Source organism: Vitis vinifera, chromosome 15 (assembly GCF_030704535.1).
Source record: "Vitis vinifera cultivar Pinot Noir 40024 chromosome 15, ASM3070453v1".
NCBI classification, from domain to species: domain Eukaryota; kingdom Viridiplantae; phylum Streptophyta; class Magnoliopsida; order Vitales; family Vitaceae; genus Vitis; species Vitis vinifera.
Genome location: NC_081819.1, coordinates 898,049 through 911,930, shown reverse-complemented (window position 1 = coordinate 911,930; position 13,882 = coordinate 898,049). Strand labels below are relative to the sequence as shown.

Below are 13,882 nucleotides of genomic sequence, written 5' to 3'. Positions count from 1 at the left end.
CTTACAACAATAGTGCCTTCATTTTTTTGGCAATTGAGAACAGGCTTGTATGATTTTCCAAATAATGAATTCATTTAGCTAAATGGGTGTTTAGCTATTTTGATACTACAAAAGTTGTCTTTGTTTCAGGCGTGGATCAAGTAATTTTGTAAACCATGGGAACATGATTTTCCATGTAATAATTATTTATTAGTTTCCACATGGAGTAAATGGAAATTAACATCACAATATGAGAGTATTTGTGAAAGACTGCATGTTAAATTTTGAGAAATGAGTGGATTTTCAGATGAAGCAAGCTGCATGCCCCTCTGCTAAATTCTGTACGCTGAGCACCACCATCTATTTTAACTATAGAAAGATAGCAGTAGGATATAACCATGGGCGGGCACAATCAGATCCAAGACAAATCATTACCAACGTATTATTAATTAAAACACAAGCAAAGTCAATGTCAAGCATAGAAGGTAACACATAGTCGCTATCCGTGCAAAGACACAAACACAAGTCTTATAGCCACATTAGCCATCAACTTAAAGCATCATCCAGGCCTTTTCTGTTGCAACTAGAAATATATAGCAGTCAGATATATTGTTTTCCCTCTGCTCCTCACTGAATGTACAACTACTGTATTTTTATTCAAACTTGGTGCCTTTTCTGCCATTGAAAGAGAGTTGTTGTAAAGATTGGAAACTCCCAGCCCCGTTTATAGAGCCTCATGCCAGTTTGGGGAGGGCGGTGGAAATGGAAAGCAGCAAGGGAGAAGCAACGATGATTGAAGAAGGTTGGTGTTGGCTTTCACGTACGGCATGGAAGAGCTCCTCTGATTGGTCTGATGAAGGCAATGATAGAGGTGAAAGAGGAGAAATTGGGGGTTGATAGTCGTCATCATGAGGAACTGCAGCAGCGAAATCTCCATATCAGGGAGGATGCTCTTTTGTAGCGATGACGCTGCTGGTGGAGGTGGGGTGATTGTGGCGGTGCCATTGTCCCAGCTCCAAGATCGGAGTTGCCATCTTCAGGTCCTTGTTCAGCTTCTCCAATCCCCTACAAATCAGCACATACATATTGATCAAAACGATGAAAATAAAACTACTATTTATAAAAATATCAAACTATTTTCCTGAAGTCAATAATATTACAGCTCAAGGATACCACTGAAAACTTGAAGTAACGGTGCCATTTTAGCTGCATATAACTGAATCAGAACTTCAAGATTCAGGTATCATCTAGGAGCATCTGTTTTGCAGAACTTAATAATTATGTTTGGACATTTTTTTTTCCCGTGAAATTATGATATTTTGTGATGTCAGCATTACGATTAATGGTCACTTGCTACTACAATGCATCTCTCTGTATCCAAAAAAAAGAAACATATAATTTGCATTATTTTTCAAAGGAGTAGATATAATTCTGAATTTACCTTCCCGGGGTCACATCAAATGTTGCAGTGATTGTGGAGCTTCGCTTCCATCAACTCCTGCAGTTAAAACTGTTGCTTAAGTTCAAGAACATATGTGAACTATATTCCACAAAATTTTCACCTGGAGAGAATTAGTGTATGAGGATATTTGAAGAAGGGGGTATGTAATCAGTGTTAGCCCATTATGCCCAACGTACTGCACAATGATCACAAGCGGCACCTTGCACTCGCACACATGGCTTGAGGCATGTGGGAGGACATGTCAAAGATAAGATAGGTGGGATTAAGGGTGTTAGAGGTTGTTATGAGGCATGCAACATCGGCAGCAATTGGCCCATGACTTGGAAGAACATGTAGACAGTGTGAGAAACGTGTTCTGGAGATTGAAGGAGAACAAGCGTTGTGTGGAAAAGAGAATCGTGAGTTTGCACAGGAAACAATGTTCCTTAGGCATAAGATCAACAAGCGGAAAATCCATATATATGAGGCCAAGGTTAGGACAATGGATGAGGACACTTGCATTGCCAGAAAGGTCATTCCATTGACTAAAGATGGGAGAAGATATCCAAACCAATGGGAAGTCTTGCTTAGTTCGCTAGTTAGACAAGAATGTGAAGAAGGAAGTAGGGTTGCAACCCTCACATATTCTAGAGAACCTTGGGAGATTAATGTTTTAGGAATGTCATTGAAGAAGTTCCAAAGGTGCATGATTTTAGATCAATTTTTGATTGTTGATTGATTTTCAAAGTGTGCTTCCTTTGCCATCGCTCCACATTCTTGCACTGAAATGAAGATAGGTTTTTTTTTTTTTCCTTTAATGTGGCCAACGTGGCTTACTTTGTTATTAATTATCTTTTTTTTTTTTTTAATTTAAAGGACAATTATGGTTAGTAATATCAAGTGCTAGAATCCTATTGGTCAATTGAGGATATATTTTCCAAATAACCGTTCACGTTGATGAAACGTTCACGTTGATGATACATGATAGGATACTCTATTTAGATTTGGTCCTTTCTTTACCCATTATATACTCATCTTTCTCTCCATCAAGAAAGGTATGCCAAACTAAAGGGGTTAATAGAGAGAAACCAAGTTTTCTGTAATTTATTCTTCTCCACAAGGAATTTCTCTTCAAGATCAATCTCCTGGATTAAGGTATGTTTTCTTGATTATTTATTTTATTTGTAAAAATAAAAAAGTTCTAAGATTTGGAATTAAGGTTATATTGTTTAGCAGGAATTAGGGTTATGATTATTTTGCATAAATAAAAGAAACCATAACATGTGGTATCAGAGCACATGGTTTAGGAACTTGTGATTTTCCTCTAAAGAGATTATTATACGTTTCTCTTTTATAATATCAAATTTTTGACAAGAGAATTAAATTTATAGATTATATTTTCTGTTGCAATGAAAAGATTTTGTTGATATTTTGCAGTATGTTTCTTTCTAAAATCATCACAGTGCTTTCAAGTTCTTGTTTGCAATCTTTATTAGATGGCCTTTTTATTGAGTTTTTTAATATTTCGGAATTGTTTTATCTTTCTTTGCAAAATTCTTGATGAACCATATAATTAAAGTTGCTATGAATATATAATGGAGAGTATAAAGTTTTGACATTCAATATTGGATCTACCAATCTCTTTTAATGCATATATTGATGATTGTTAGAGTTTGGTGACCTGAATTCTTTTCTGGTTTGACTTGAAAAGCTCAGAGTGCAACATATGTGGATAAACTAAAATTATAAGATTTTTTAGGGGGTTTGTGGTGGTAGCGAAGGGCAAAGCCCTTATGGTATGGACTTGCTTTGCTTATTACTTTCACACACACACACACACACACATATATATATATATTTGATGTTGTATAGTTTTAGGGTTATGATGATGATTATGCTTTTGTTGTAGCCACTCACAACTCTTCCCTCTTATACAAATTTTTTACATAGTGGATTTTTTTCTCCTCTACTCGTGGTTTTTCTCATCTAGGGTTTTTCATGTAAATTTGTGTGTTCTTATTATGTTTTTCTTATTTCATATTCTTGTTATTCCATAAAAAAATTGGCATCGAAGCATGTTGGGCTTAATCTCGACAATGGCAACTATGAAATATGATATTTCACTTTTGGATCACAACACCAAATTTTTGCTATGATATGTCAAGATGTGGGTTGCGCTCACACAAATAGATTTGGATGATGCACTGTTAGGGTTTGATAAGATGCCCTCATTGTGGACATCGTAGGAAAAACAACATAGGGATCGAAAGACCTATCTCAAATTCATCTTCATCTGTTAATTCAAATTCTATAGGACGTTCTAAAAAATAAAACTGCCATTGTGTTCCAGTAAGTTGCATTTGAAATAACGATTGTATTCTCACCATATGATAGAAGGTATGTTTTTAGAAGATCAATTAACTGTCTTTAAGGAAATTGTCTCTTATCTAAAGACCGTGGAGGTTAAGTACAATGAAAATGATTTAGGGTTGATTTTATTATGTTTGCTACCCTCTTCATATGTGACTTTCAGAGATACTATTTTATATAGTCATGACACTCTTACTTTAGAGGAAGTATTTGATGCTTTATTCTCTAGGGAGAAAATGAAGCCACTTATTGTTGGATTTGAGGCTCAAACAGAGGGCCTTGTTGTTAGAGAGAAGACATAGGAAATGAATTCTAGGTGGTGATGTGAGGGGCAGATCAAAATCCAATAATAAAGACAAAATCTATAAGTATTGCAAGAAAAAAGGGCAAATCAAATCTAAATGTTATAAGTTGGAAAATAAGAATAAGAAAACTATTGCTAATCAAATGAGAAAACAACCAGAAAATTCTAGTGAAGCCAATGTTGCAAAAGATGACTACAGTGATGGAGAACTCCTAGTCGTTTCTGAAGGTGACTCTAAACCTTACAAGGATTAGATTATTGATTCAGGTTGCATGCTTCATATGTGTCCTAATTGGGACTGGTTTTCAACATATAAAACATCTAAATGTGGTATGTTAATGGGAAATAATGCATCTTGTAAGATAGTTGGTATTGGAATGGTCAGAATTAAAATGTTTGATAGGGTTAGGAGGACACTTGGTGATGTGAGACATGTCCTAGATCTAAGAAGGAATCTTATCTCTTTGAGTACTCTTGATTCAAAAAGGTACAAATAAACTGGTGTAGGTAGAGTCTTGAAGCTTAGCAAATGAGCTTTTGTTGTGATGAAAGGGCAGAAAAGGTTTGTCAAATTATATGTCTTATAGGGTTCTACGATTATAGGTGATATAACTGTTGCTACTCCTTCCTTATCAGATGGTGATGTTACTAGACTCTAGCATAAACATCCTGGGCATATGAGTGAGAATGGGATGGTTGAAGAGAAAAGAAAAGGACTTTGAAGCTTCAAGAAGGGTTGACATGATAGAAGCTTCTAGAAGAGCTTACATGGTAAATATTCTCTTCACATGCTCCTTCAAACAAAAATGAATTTTTCACCTTGAGTTTGGCCTTGAGCTTGAAGAACTGATTGATTGAAAGTGGTTTTGTAGAAAAATCTGCTACCCAGTCAATTGAAGGTATAAACAGTATATCCAACTCTTTTTGAAGTACTTTATCATGAACAAAATGCATATCAATTTTGAAATCCTTGATTCTAGCATGATAAATAGAATTAGCAGCAAATGAGGTTGTACCTTGGTTATCACACCAAATAACTGGTTTAAACCTCAATTGAAGTCCTAACTCTATTGCTAAGGATTTGAGCCAAGTTAACTCAACTATTGCATGCACTAAGGCTCGATATTCCAATTCCATGCTGGATCAAGGAACAATACTCTATTTCTTTAAACTCCAAGAGATAAGATTACCCCTTAGATAGATATAATAACCATTAGTTGATCTTCTATCATTTGGGCAACTAGCCTAATCTACATCTATGAATCTTATAAGATTTAAAGATTTTTTTACTAGAAATGTAAACCATGAGTGATTATGCATTTTAAATAGCGTAATACCCTTTTACAATCTTTCCAATGTATCTCTATTGAACTTTGCAGGAACTGTCTAACTTTCTAACCATATATGATATATTAGGTCTTGTGACTAACAAATTGTAAAGCTCCAATTGGGCTTCTGCATAAGATTGGATTGTCCATAAGATCACCATAAGAATGGGCTAATGTTGGTAAAGGCTTTGTTGCATCCTTCTTTATCTTTTAGAGCAAGTTAGCAATATACTTGGATTGAGTTAAATAAAGAGTTGTTTTATCTCTAAATGTTTCAATTCCTAGGAAGAAATACAACAAACCAAGATCCTTTAGAAAAAAAACTTTTATTGAGGTCATTAACCAATTCCGAAATTACTATACTATTATTTCTAATAATCAAAATGTCATCCATATATACCAATAACATTAAAACTACTCCTTTGGACTTGTAGAGGAACAAAGTTACATTAGACTTTGAGGCTTGAAAACCCCAGTGAATAATGCATCTTTTAGTCCATCAAACCAAGCCTTTAGGGACTATTTCAAACCATATAAAGCTTTTCTCAATTTGCAAATATGATTTAGCTTGGTAGGATGAATGAAGCCTTCAGGTTGACACATAAACACATCTTCTGATAGATAGCCATTGAGAAAGGCATTATTGATGTCCCATTGCTTAATTTCCCAACCTTAAGCTATTGTTAGAGATAATACAACTCTAATGGTGGTAAGTTTAATCACTTGACTATAAGTTTATGAAAAATCAACACCTAAAGTTTGATGGAATTCCTTGGCAACTAACCTAGCCTTGTGCTTATTAAGGATACTATTCTGGGTGAAACTTCAACTTAAACACTCATTTATTACTAACTACATTATATTGGGATTGATAAGGTACCAATTCCCATGTATGATTCCTCATTAAAGCCTTGTATTCTTCTTCCATTAATATCTTCCAATTTGGATCAACAAGAGCTTTCTTTATACACATAGGTTCAATAGGACTAGGTGAGATACTTAATGGATGTACAAGGGTAGAACACACTTTTAGCTTAACAATACCAGATTTGGCTCGAGTAATCATAAGGTGACATGGAATTGGAGCATGAGCAAGTAAAGACTTAGATGGATGTGAAGAAGTGGTAAATTCATGAGGCAAAGTAGGTGAGGTATGAATATTTGAGAGTGGAGTTTGAGTTAGTTCTAGAAAATGATCAATTGCTGGTGGTAAACCAAATGGGATGTCAAAAGCTATAGGAAATGAGACTACACTAAGCCTGATCATGTCTCTCACTATAGCTGCATCACTCAAACAAAAGGTTATGGACAATGATGAAGAATCTTGAAGAGATATTAGATATAAAAAAACACCATATTTGGGACCATATTCAGAATAAGGCAATTCAAGCTCATTAATTACATCATGAGAGATGTAGACTTTTCCAAAAGGATGTAGACAGAGGTAGCCTTTATTAACTAAACTGTAGCCCCAAAACAAGCATTTGGAAGAATGAAATTGCAACTTATGAGAATTATAAGGTCTTAAATGAGGAAAATAAATACATACAAATGTTTTGAGGAAGGGATAATCTGGTGTATGATGACATAGTTTTTAAAATGGTGAAATATTAGAAAGAATAGAGTGGGAATCCTATCAATCAAGTAAATAGAGGTTGAAAATGATTCCCACTAAAAAGAGAGTGACATAAATGCTTGAGCTAGTAAGGTAAGACCAAGTTCTACAATATGACGATGCTTTCTCTCTACTTTACCATTTTGTTGATGAGTGTAGGGACAAGGATGACGAAACTGTATTCCATTTTGAGTAAGAAGATTTTGTAAAGGCCTATATTCTCCACCCTAATCTATTTGGACACATTTGATGGATTTATTCAAGGATTTTTCAATTAAAAGCTTGAACTATTCAAAGACTGAAATTGCTTTAAATTAAATTAAAGAGGATAAATCCATGTGTACCTAGTATAATCATCCAAGAAGTGGATGTAGTACTTATAACCAATAATGGAATTTATAGGTGTTGCTCCCCATATATTTGCGTGAATACGCTCAAGAGGGGTAGTAGTTTTAGTTTCTAAACTTGGAAAGGTTAACCCATGACTCTTACCATATTGGCAAGCTAAACAAAAATTTGGAGTTTTCTTTATTGAAGAACTATAAGCCTTTAGCACTTGATCAAAATCTATTAGAAGAATGACCAAGCCTTCTCTGCCATACATTGGAATCGATATTGGAAATAGTTACTGACAAATATGAGTGACTTTTGTGAGTAATATTAAGATTCTTGTCATTCCCAGTCTTCAGCTTCTCTAACCTTCATACGGTGTCTTCAAATTTAGATTATTCATCTCAATTGTGACGTGGTTTTTAGCACCACTATCAACATACCAACTTTGATCAATCATTATCACTGGTGTAGCCATATAGACTACTATCTTATAGTTACCATTACTATTGATAGGACATGTTGTAGGCTAAAAGTTTTCATCCATTCTATGCCAACAAGTGAGGGTTACATGACCTTAAATCCCACAAATTTGACAAATAGATTTACTATTATATTTGAGACCAAAAACACCTCCATTCCTTCCTCCACCTCGGCCTTGAGTTTCCTTTTCAACAACCAAGGTTTCCTACATTTATATGAGCAAAATTGGCAAACAGATGACGTGAATATGAAATCATTGCATACAGTTACTCAATTCTACTTTCTTGATTGAGTAGTAAAGCATGGATTTAATTATCCTTTAGACAAAGATGATTAGCACTATCGTGAGTGATAATACTACACACAATTGGATCATACTCTGATCCAAATATAAAGCACCAAATCTTCTTCACTAACAAAATAGTCAGCCATTGCATATTGATTTGCAATATTTTCCATTTTAGCAAAATAATCACTAATTGCAATAGATCCTTTTCTCAATTACTACAATAGCATCTTTAGTTGTATTAATTTTTCCTTTGATTTTGAGATAAACAAATGCTCTAAAACCATCTAGAGTTCGTGTGAAGTAGTGTATCGATCAACTTGGCTTAGAATCACATTTGATAAAGATAAAAGCAACCAACTCAACAGTAGGTGATTTTCTCAATTCCATTGTTCAAGTTCAGGATTAATATTTCTGACATTGTTTCCATCTTCATCCTGAGACTCCAAAAATTCAGGTGGATGTGGCTATTGTTGAGGCTCGCGTTACCAGGACCACTGCAATTGCCTGACGTACGCGCCTCCTCAACTGAAGATGATGCTTCCTTCCTTTGATCTGCAAAAGATGTCCAGACAAGTGGTCCAGACACACCCTCCGATAGTTTTGTTAGTTTTACTCTCTAACATTTTGATATTCTCTCTTGGGTCCTTCTCCTTAGGAATGCCTACCTTCTTTTACTGTGTGAGGGCCTTTTATAGTGCCAAGAGCTTTGTCCCCTTTAATGGTGGGAAGACTTTTTGGCCTGTCATGATGGTGCTTAGATGGTGGCAGAGCCATCATTATCCTGCAAGCGGCTATTAGAGATTGTGGGAGGGATGACTTGCCATCATCCTTGTCTTTTCGCTCTGCAAGCGGTGCATACAGGTGGTGGCAGGTCAACTGAAGTGACCCAGGAAGGTCCCGTTGAGCATGTTTTTGGTAAAATGAATAATGATTGCTCACGAGACGCAGTCAAGACTCCTGTTTGAGACGCTATCCACTAAGTCCAGATAAGGGAGGTGTGTGTCAGTCCCATGGTAGTCCGGATGGAGGGTTGGACGTGCCACATGTCCAATGGAGGAGTGCTTTGTGAGGCTGCCACGTGTTCGTTTAGGGGTGGTCCCTACAGCTATGTGCCAAATAAGTAGCCTCTGATGCCATGGCCTCAAACAACAGGTAATACTTGAGATTTCCATAGAAGAAAATTGTCACAATCGAGTTTGATTGAGAGTGCTGTGCTAAGGGTGGTTGTAAATGAAGAACACAAATTTATCTTTTGCAACAAGTTTAGAATTGATGCAGCAGAAGCAATGCTTAACTATGATTTTGACTTTCTCTTGCTTGGAGAGTAAATAGAGCTCTGATACCATGAAAAGAAACGTGTTTGGTAATAAATAAAAAAAAGAGGGAAAAATAATGGAATCAAGAGATCGACATTTGATGAACTGCATTTTCTATTCTGTTTCTAAACAGAGGTGGTATCTTGCATACAAAAGAAGAGATGAGTTGAATATACTAACCAATGTATATATATATATATATGTATTCAGTTTTGATGCCAACTAATCTACTAGAGGTGGTTTGATACGAACAGATTTCTAACTTAATGAAGCTTCAACAAAGGTTGACATGATAGAAGCTTCTGGAAGTGCTTACATGGTAGATATTGTCTTCACAAGGTAGAAGGCCCTTAGAGTTCCTGATTAGAGACAAGGTCTTGCTGCAATCGTCCCTTTAGATTTGGAAGATGATCAATAGCAGAACAGTGCAATGTGGGTTGATTCTGTAGTATAATAGAACCTCTGAAGTATTAAAGAGGGTTGGTCAGGTTGCTTATCAGCTAAAGTTCCTAGACTAGTTAAAGATCCATCAAAGATTCCATGTCAGCTTCTTGAAACTCAACATTGAATATGTTGATCAAGGAAGGGTGCAGGCTAAGCATGCTCCACCTATCATTAGAAAGCAATTTGACAGGGAGGTTGCTAATATCCTTGATCATCACGCAATGAGAGGAGCCAAGATAATGCATTAGACAAATTATGGGCTGGCTAAGTAAACACTTAGCGCCACACATTCGTAGTATGCACACACACACACACGTGGTTGTAACAGTTACTAACCTCTGCAGCATGAAATATGACTATACCAATGAGCTGAAGATGGCCTTGGCTTTGGCAAATCTGGGGTTGAACATACATCAGTGGACTCCACCTCTAGATCAGGGACGTGCATGATCTTTGGCCAATCCTGGCCTCCTCCCTTCTCGTTTCTGCATCGCTCCATCAACAGTGGGCATCCTTGAATCACCAAATGTTGAAGGGAGGGGGAGATACCTTCCTCAGGCAAGGACTTGAGTTTTGGGCAGTCCTCAATATAAAGATCAGTGAGGGAGGAGAGACTCTTCAGCACATCCTTTGGGCCAAGGGACTCAAGGCTCGGGCAACGACTGATGGTCAAGCATTCAAGCGTTTTGGGGAGTCCTTCATGCGGCAATTTCGTAAGGCTGGGGCAGCATTGAATGGACAATAATTTGAGGAAGGTCAAACCTTGGAATGGTGCTTCTTCTTCACACAAAGACATTAGATCTTTGCAATGCCGAATATGCAAGGCCTTGAGACGGGGAAGATAAGGCCACTTTGGGAAGGAGGTGACGTTTGAGATGTTGGAAATTACCAAAGAGCATAGAGAACTGTTGTCCGGTATTGCCCCCACTAGTTTTCCACCCTGACATTCTTGGTCAACTGCCAAATGCTGAAGATGTCGGAAGCACTCCGGATTTGGAAGGTCTCTCAATAATTCACACCTATTAATTTCCAACTTCTGTGGGGCAAAGACCTGTGGCAGTGCGTGCAGCTTTGGGCAACAATTAACCTTCAATTCCAATAGCTTAGAAAAGGAAGAATTCACTTCATTCCAATCTTGTAGAACCAGATTGTCCACGAGTACCAGAAACATCAGAGACTGGGTTGCTGGAAGAGTCTCCAGGGAAACGCACTTTTTGATCTTCAATTTTCTTAGCTTAGGGAAAGAGGGTAACTTTGCTAGCTTTGGGCAGTTACGAATCTTTAGTTTCTCCAGGGAAACATTATTACCCTGGGGACATTTGTCTTGCAATTGCTCTACCTCCTGCAACTCCTGCATTCCTTTAAGGTAGAGCCGTTGAAGGTGGGGTAACTGACCAAGTGAGAGAATTTTGCAGTTTGTGCAACCATTTAGGAAAAGAGTCAACAGATTTTGAAGCCACCCATTTGTCATCCAATGTGGAAATTCGGAACCCCTGAAGTGACAAATGCGGAGCTCCTTGAGGTTTGAGTGAGGCTGTAGATCTTCAAGCACCCGCCCATGAGTAACTGCGTCTTGGGGCCCAGCAACATCTCGGTCACTCCATTCTAAAACAAGCTTCACAAGGCTTTCTTTCTCCTTCAACATTGCATCCACTGCATTTTTCACTGCATTCTCAAGCTTTGAAATGTGCAACGTTCCTGTAAGGTAGGCCATACCCTTTAGTTCTTCAATGCCATAACCGTTCTCACAGCCAATTGGAAACACATGCAAGTTATGCAGGCTGGTTAAGCTCCCCATCCTAGGTGGCAGCTTGGTGCATGAGTACCAGAACCTTTCATCTAGCTCCAGATGTCGCAGGTTGATCAAGTTGGCAAAGTCCTTGGGCAATTGGGAAAGTGAAAGACACCCTAAGAGTTTCAGCGTTTGCAAATTGTAGAGGTTACATAAGGAGTCGGGAAGCCTAGTGATTTCAGTTTTGCTGAGGTCCAGGTAGCGCAACAGCTCCAACTGGTCGATTGATTCTGGCACTATGGAGATTGTGCTTGAACTCAGATCCAACACCCGGATGCATGTCAAAGCCTGAAACATCTTCTCTAGAGAACTCCCAATATTTTTCAAGTATCCACAGGGGAACAGAAGTGTACGTAACTGCCTAGATTTATCAATAATCTGTCTAACAGGTTGCTCTATATCTTTGTCCAGCAGTGACACATGACGGGTTTTCGGAGGTAGATAACACTGCTCGCTGTCTTTCACTTGCAAGAAAAGTGGACTGGCAACTAGCTGTGCCAACTCGTGGATAAGATCATGCATCCTATATTGGTCACCGCCAACATCGGAAGGTTGAAAGAAGGACCTCATTAACAACTCATCAAAATACTGACTTCCGGTTTCCTCTGGGCTTTCTTGTCCAGTGTATTGAATGAATTCTTCTGCCATCCATAAATTGACCAAGTCTTTTTTATCAAACACATACGCCTTGGGAAATAAGGAGCAGTACGCAAAGCACTGCTTTATATGAGAAGGTAGATGGTCATAACTCAATTTTAGGGCAGGCAAAAAATTATGCTTCTCTGCTTTGCAGATATCATTCTTTGAGATTTTCTGCCATTTGTTTACATCCGTGTTGCCTCGCAACAGGCCTGCCAATGCCGTCACCGCCAAAGGCAAACCTCCGCACTTGGCTACGATTTTCATACCAATTTTTTGAAGGTCCCCCTGTGTTCTATCTGCCATCTTACAATGTTTAAAAGCGATTCTTCTGAACAACTCCCAACAGTGATTGTCGGACAGAAGGCCCAAGCGATAAGGATCTTGGGTGCCCATGATATGAGAAACTTTAATTGTTCTGCTGGTAACCAGGACTCTACTTCCTCTTCCCCCATGCCTCAAGACTTTCTCAAGCGACTCCCACTGAAAGTAATTGTCAGTCCAAACATCGTCTAGGACAATTAGAAATCTTTTTCCAGCCAACAATTCAACAACACGAGACTCTAGCATGCTTGTAGATAAACCTCCAAGTTCACAATTCATGTGGGAGAGAGATGTAATGATGCCTTCAAGAATTCTAGGGAAGTTAAAATCAACCGTGACACAAACCCAGCTCCTCCAATCAAAATGTTGGACTACTTTAGGATGATTGAAGATGAGTTGAGCAAGAGTTGTTTTGCCCAGACCAGCCATCCCAATTATGGAAATGACAGAAAAGTGGGACTCTTCTCCCTGGTCGGATTCATGGGATAGAAGCATATCTAATATCTCAGATGCATCATCTTCCCTACCAACAATATCACCTGCAGAAGAACTTGTATGGTGTAGAGGCCGTGGGTAGGGAATCTTTTGCCTTGCAACAGATTCAGATCTTAACCTTTGTGTCGTTTGTGAAATCAAATCTATCCTGGCTACGATGTCCTTGATCTTAAGGAAGCAAACATTAAATCGAAGGGAAGCTTTACCTGGACATACCTGTTGCCGCTGTTCCTTTCTTCTAACGCTCCTGTAAACTTTAATTAAAAAAGCCTCCAATACATCTTGCGCATCCGAAGCTGCATCTTGAAGATCTCCCAGCGAATATTTCAAGAGTGGATCAGCCTCTTGCATGTCCTCCTTATCCATCAGTTCTGCTTTGAATGGGATTAAGGCTCGTAAAAGCTTTTCCAAGTCATCCTTCACCTTTGCTAATGATGATACGTCTTCTACTATCATCAACAACAACCGTATCTTAACTAAGAGGCTGCTCGCGATGGGGCTGATGACAATTGAATCTGGGTCACACATGGCTTGCTTCTCTCTGTCGAATTGTGGGCAACGAACTCAGGGATGTTGTGAAGCTTGTGATATCATTTTTTCCACCTTGCCAACCATGTTAATTTATCCAAGGTAAGCTAGATGATGAATCAGATGGGAATCTGTCTTGTTCAACTTCTTTTTTCTTTTTTAATTTTTAATATTATATATATATATATATATATATATACAGAAG

The 13,882-nt window shown here is 37.9% G+C and overlaps 1 protein-coding gene and 1 non-coding gene across 2 annotated transcripts; both read right to left on the bottom strand.

The window, feature by feature from the left end:
* Nucleotides 1–376: 376 nt before the first annotated feature.
* On the bottom strand, nucleotides 377–10,505 carry LOC100254066 (uncharacterized). The gene is made up of 3 exons (XR_009467897.1): nucleotides 10,236–10,505; nucleotides 1,421–1,477; nucleotides 377–1,044 (listed from the first exon to the last, which is right to left on the bottom strand). It is a non-coding gene; the product is annotated as an uncharacterized LOC100254066 (transcript).
* Nucleotides 10,506–10,517: 12 nt separating this feature from the next.
* LOC132252630 (putative disease resistance protein RGA3) lies at nucleotides 10,518–13,677 on the bottom strand. Its single transcript, XM_059743279.1, has 2 exons — nucleotides 10,662–13,677; nucleotides 10,518–10,561 (listed from the first exon to the last, which is right to left on the bottom strand). Exons 1-2 carry the CDS (start codon nucleotides 13,675–13,677, stop codon nucleotides 10,518–10,520), a joined length of 3,060 nt encoding a protein of 1,019 aa, XP_059599262.1.
* Between the last annotated feature and the right edge of the window lie 205 nt (nucleotides 13,678–13,882).

Excerpts from the sequence above, each read along its gene's own strand:
- LOC132252630 (XM_059743279.1), bottom strand. The coding sequence starts at position 13,677 with ATGTGTGACCCAGATTCAATTGTCATCAGCCCCATCGCGAGCAGCCTC. Across the intron at positions 10,562-10,661 it reads AGAAGAAGCACCATTCCAAG|TCGTTGCCCGAGCCTTGAGT; the intron begins GTTTGACCTTCC and ends CTTGACCATCAG.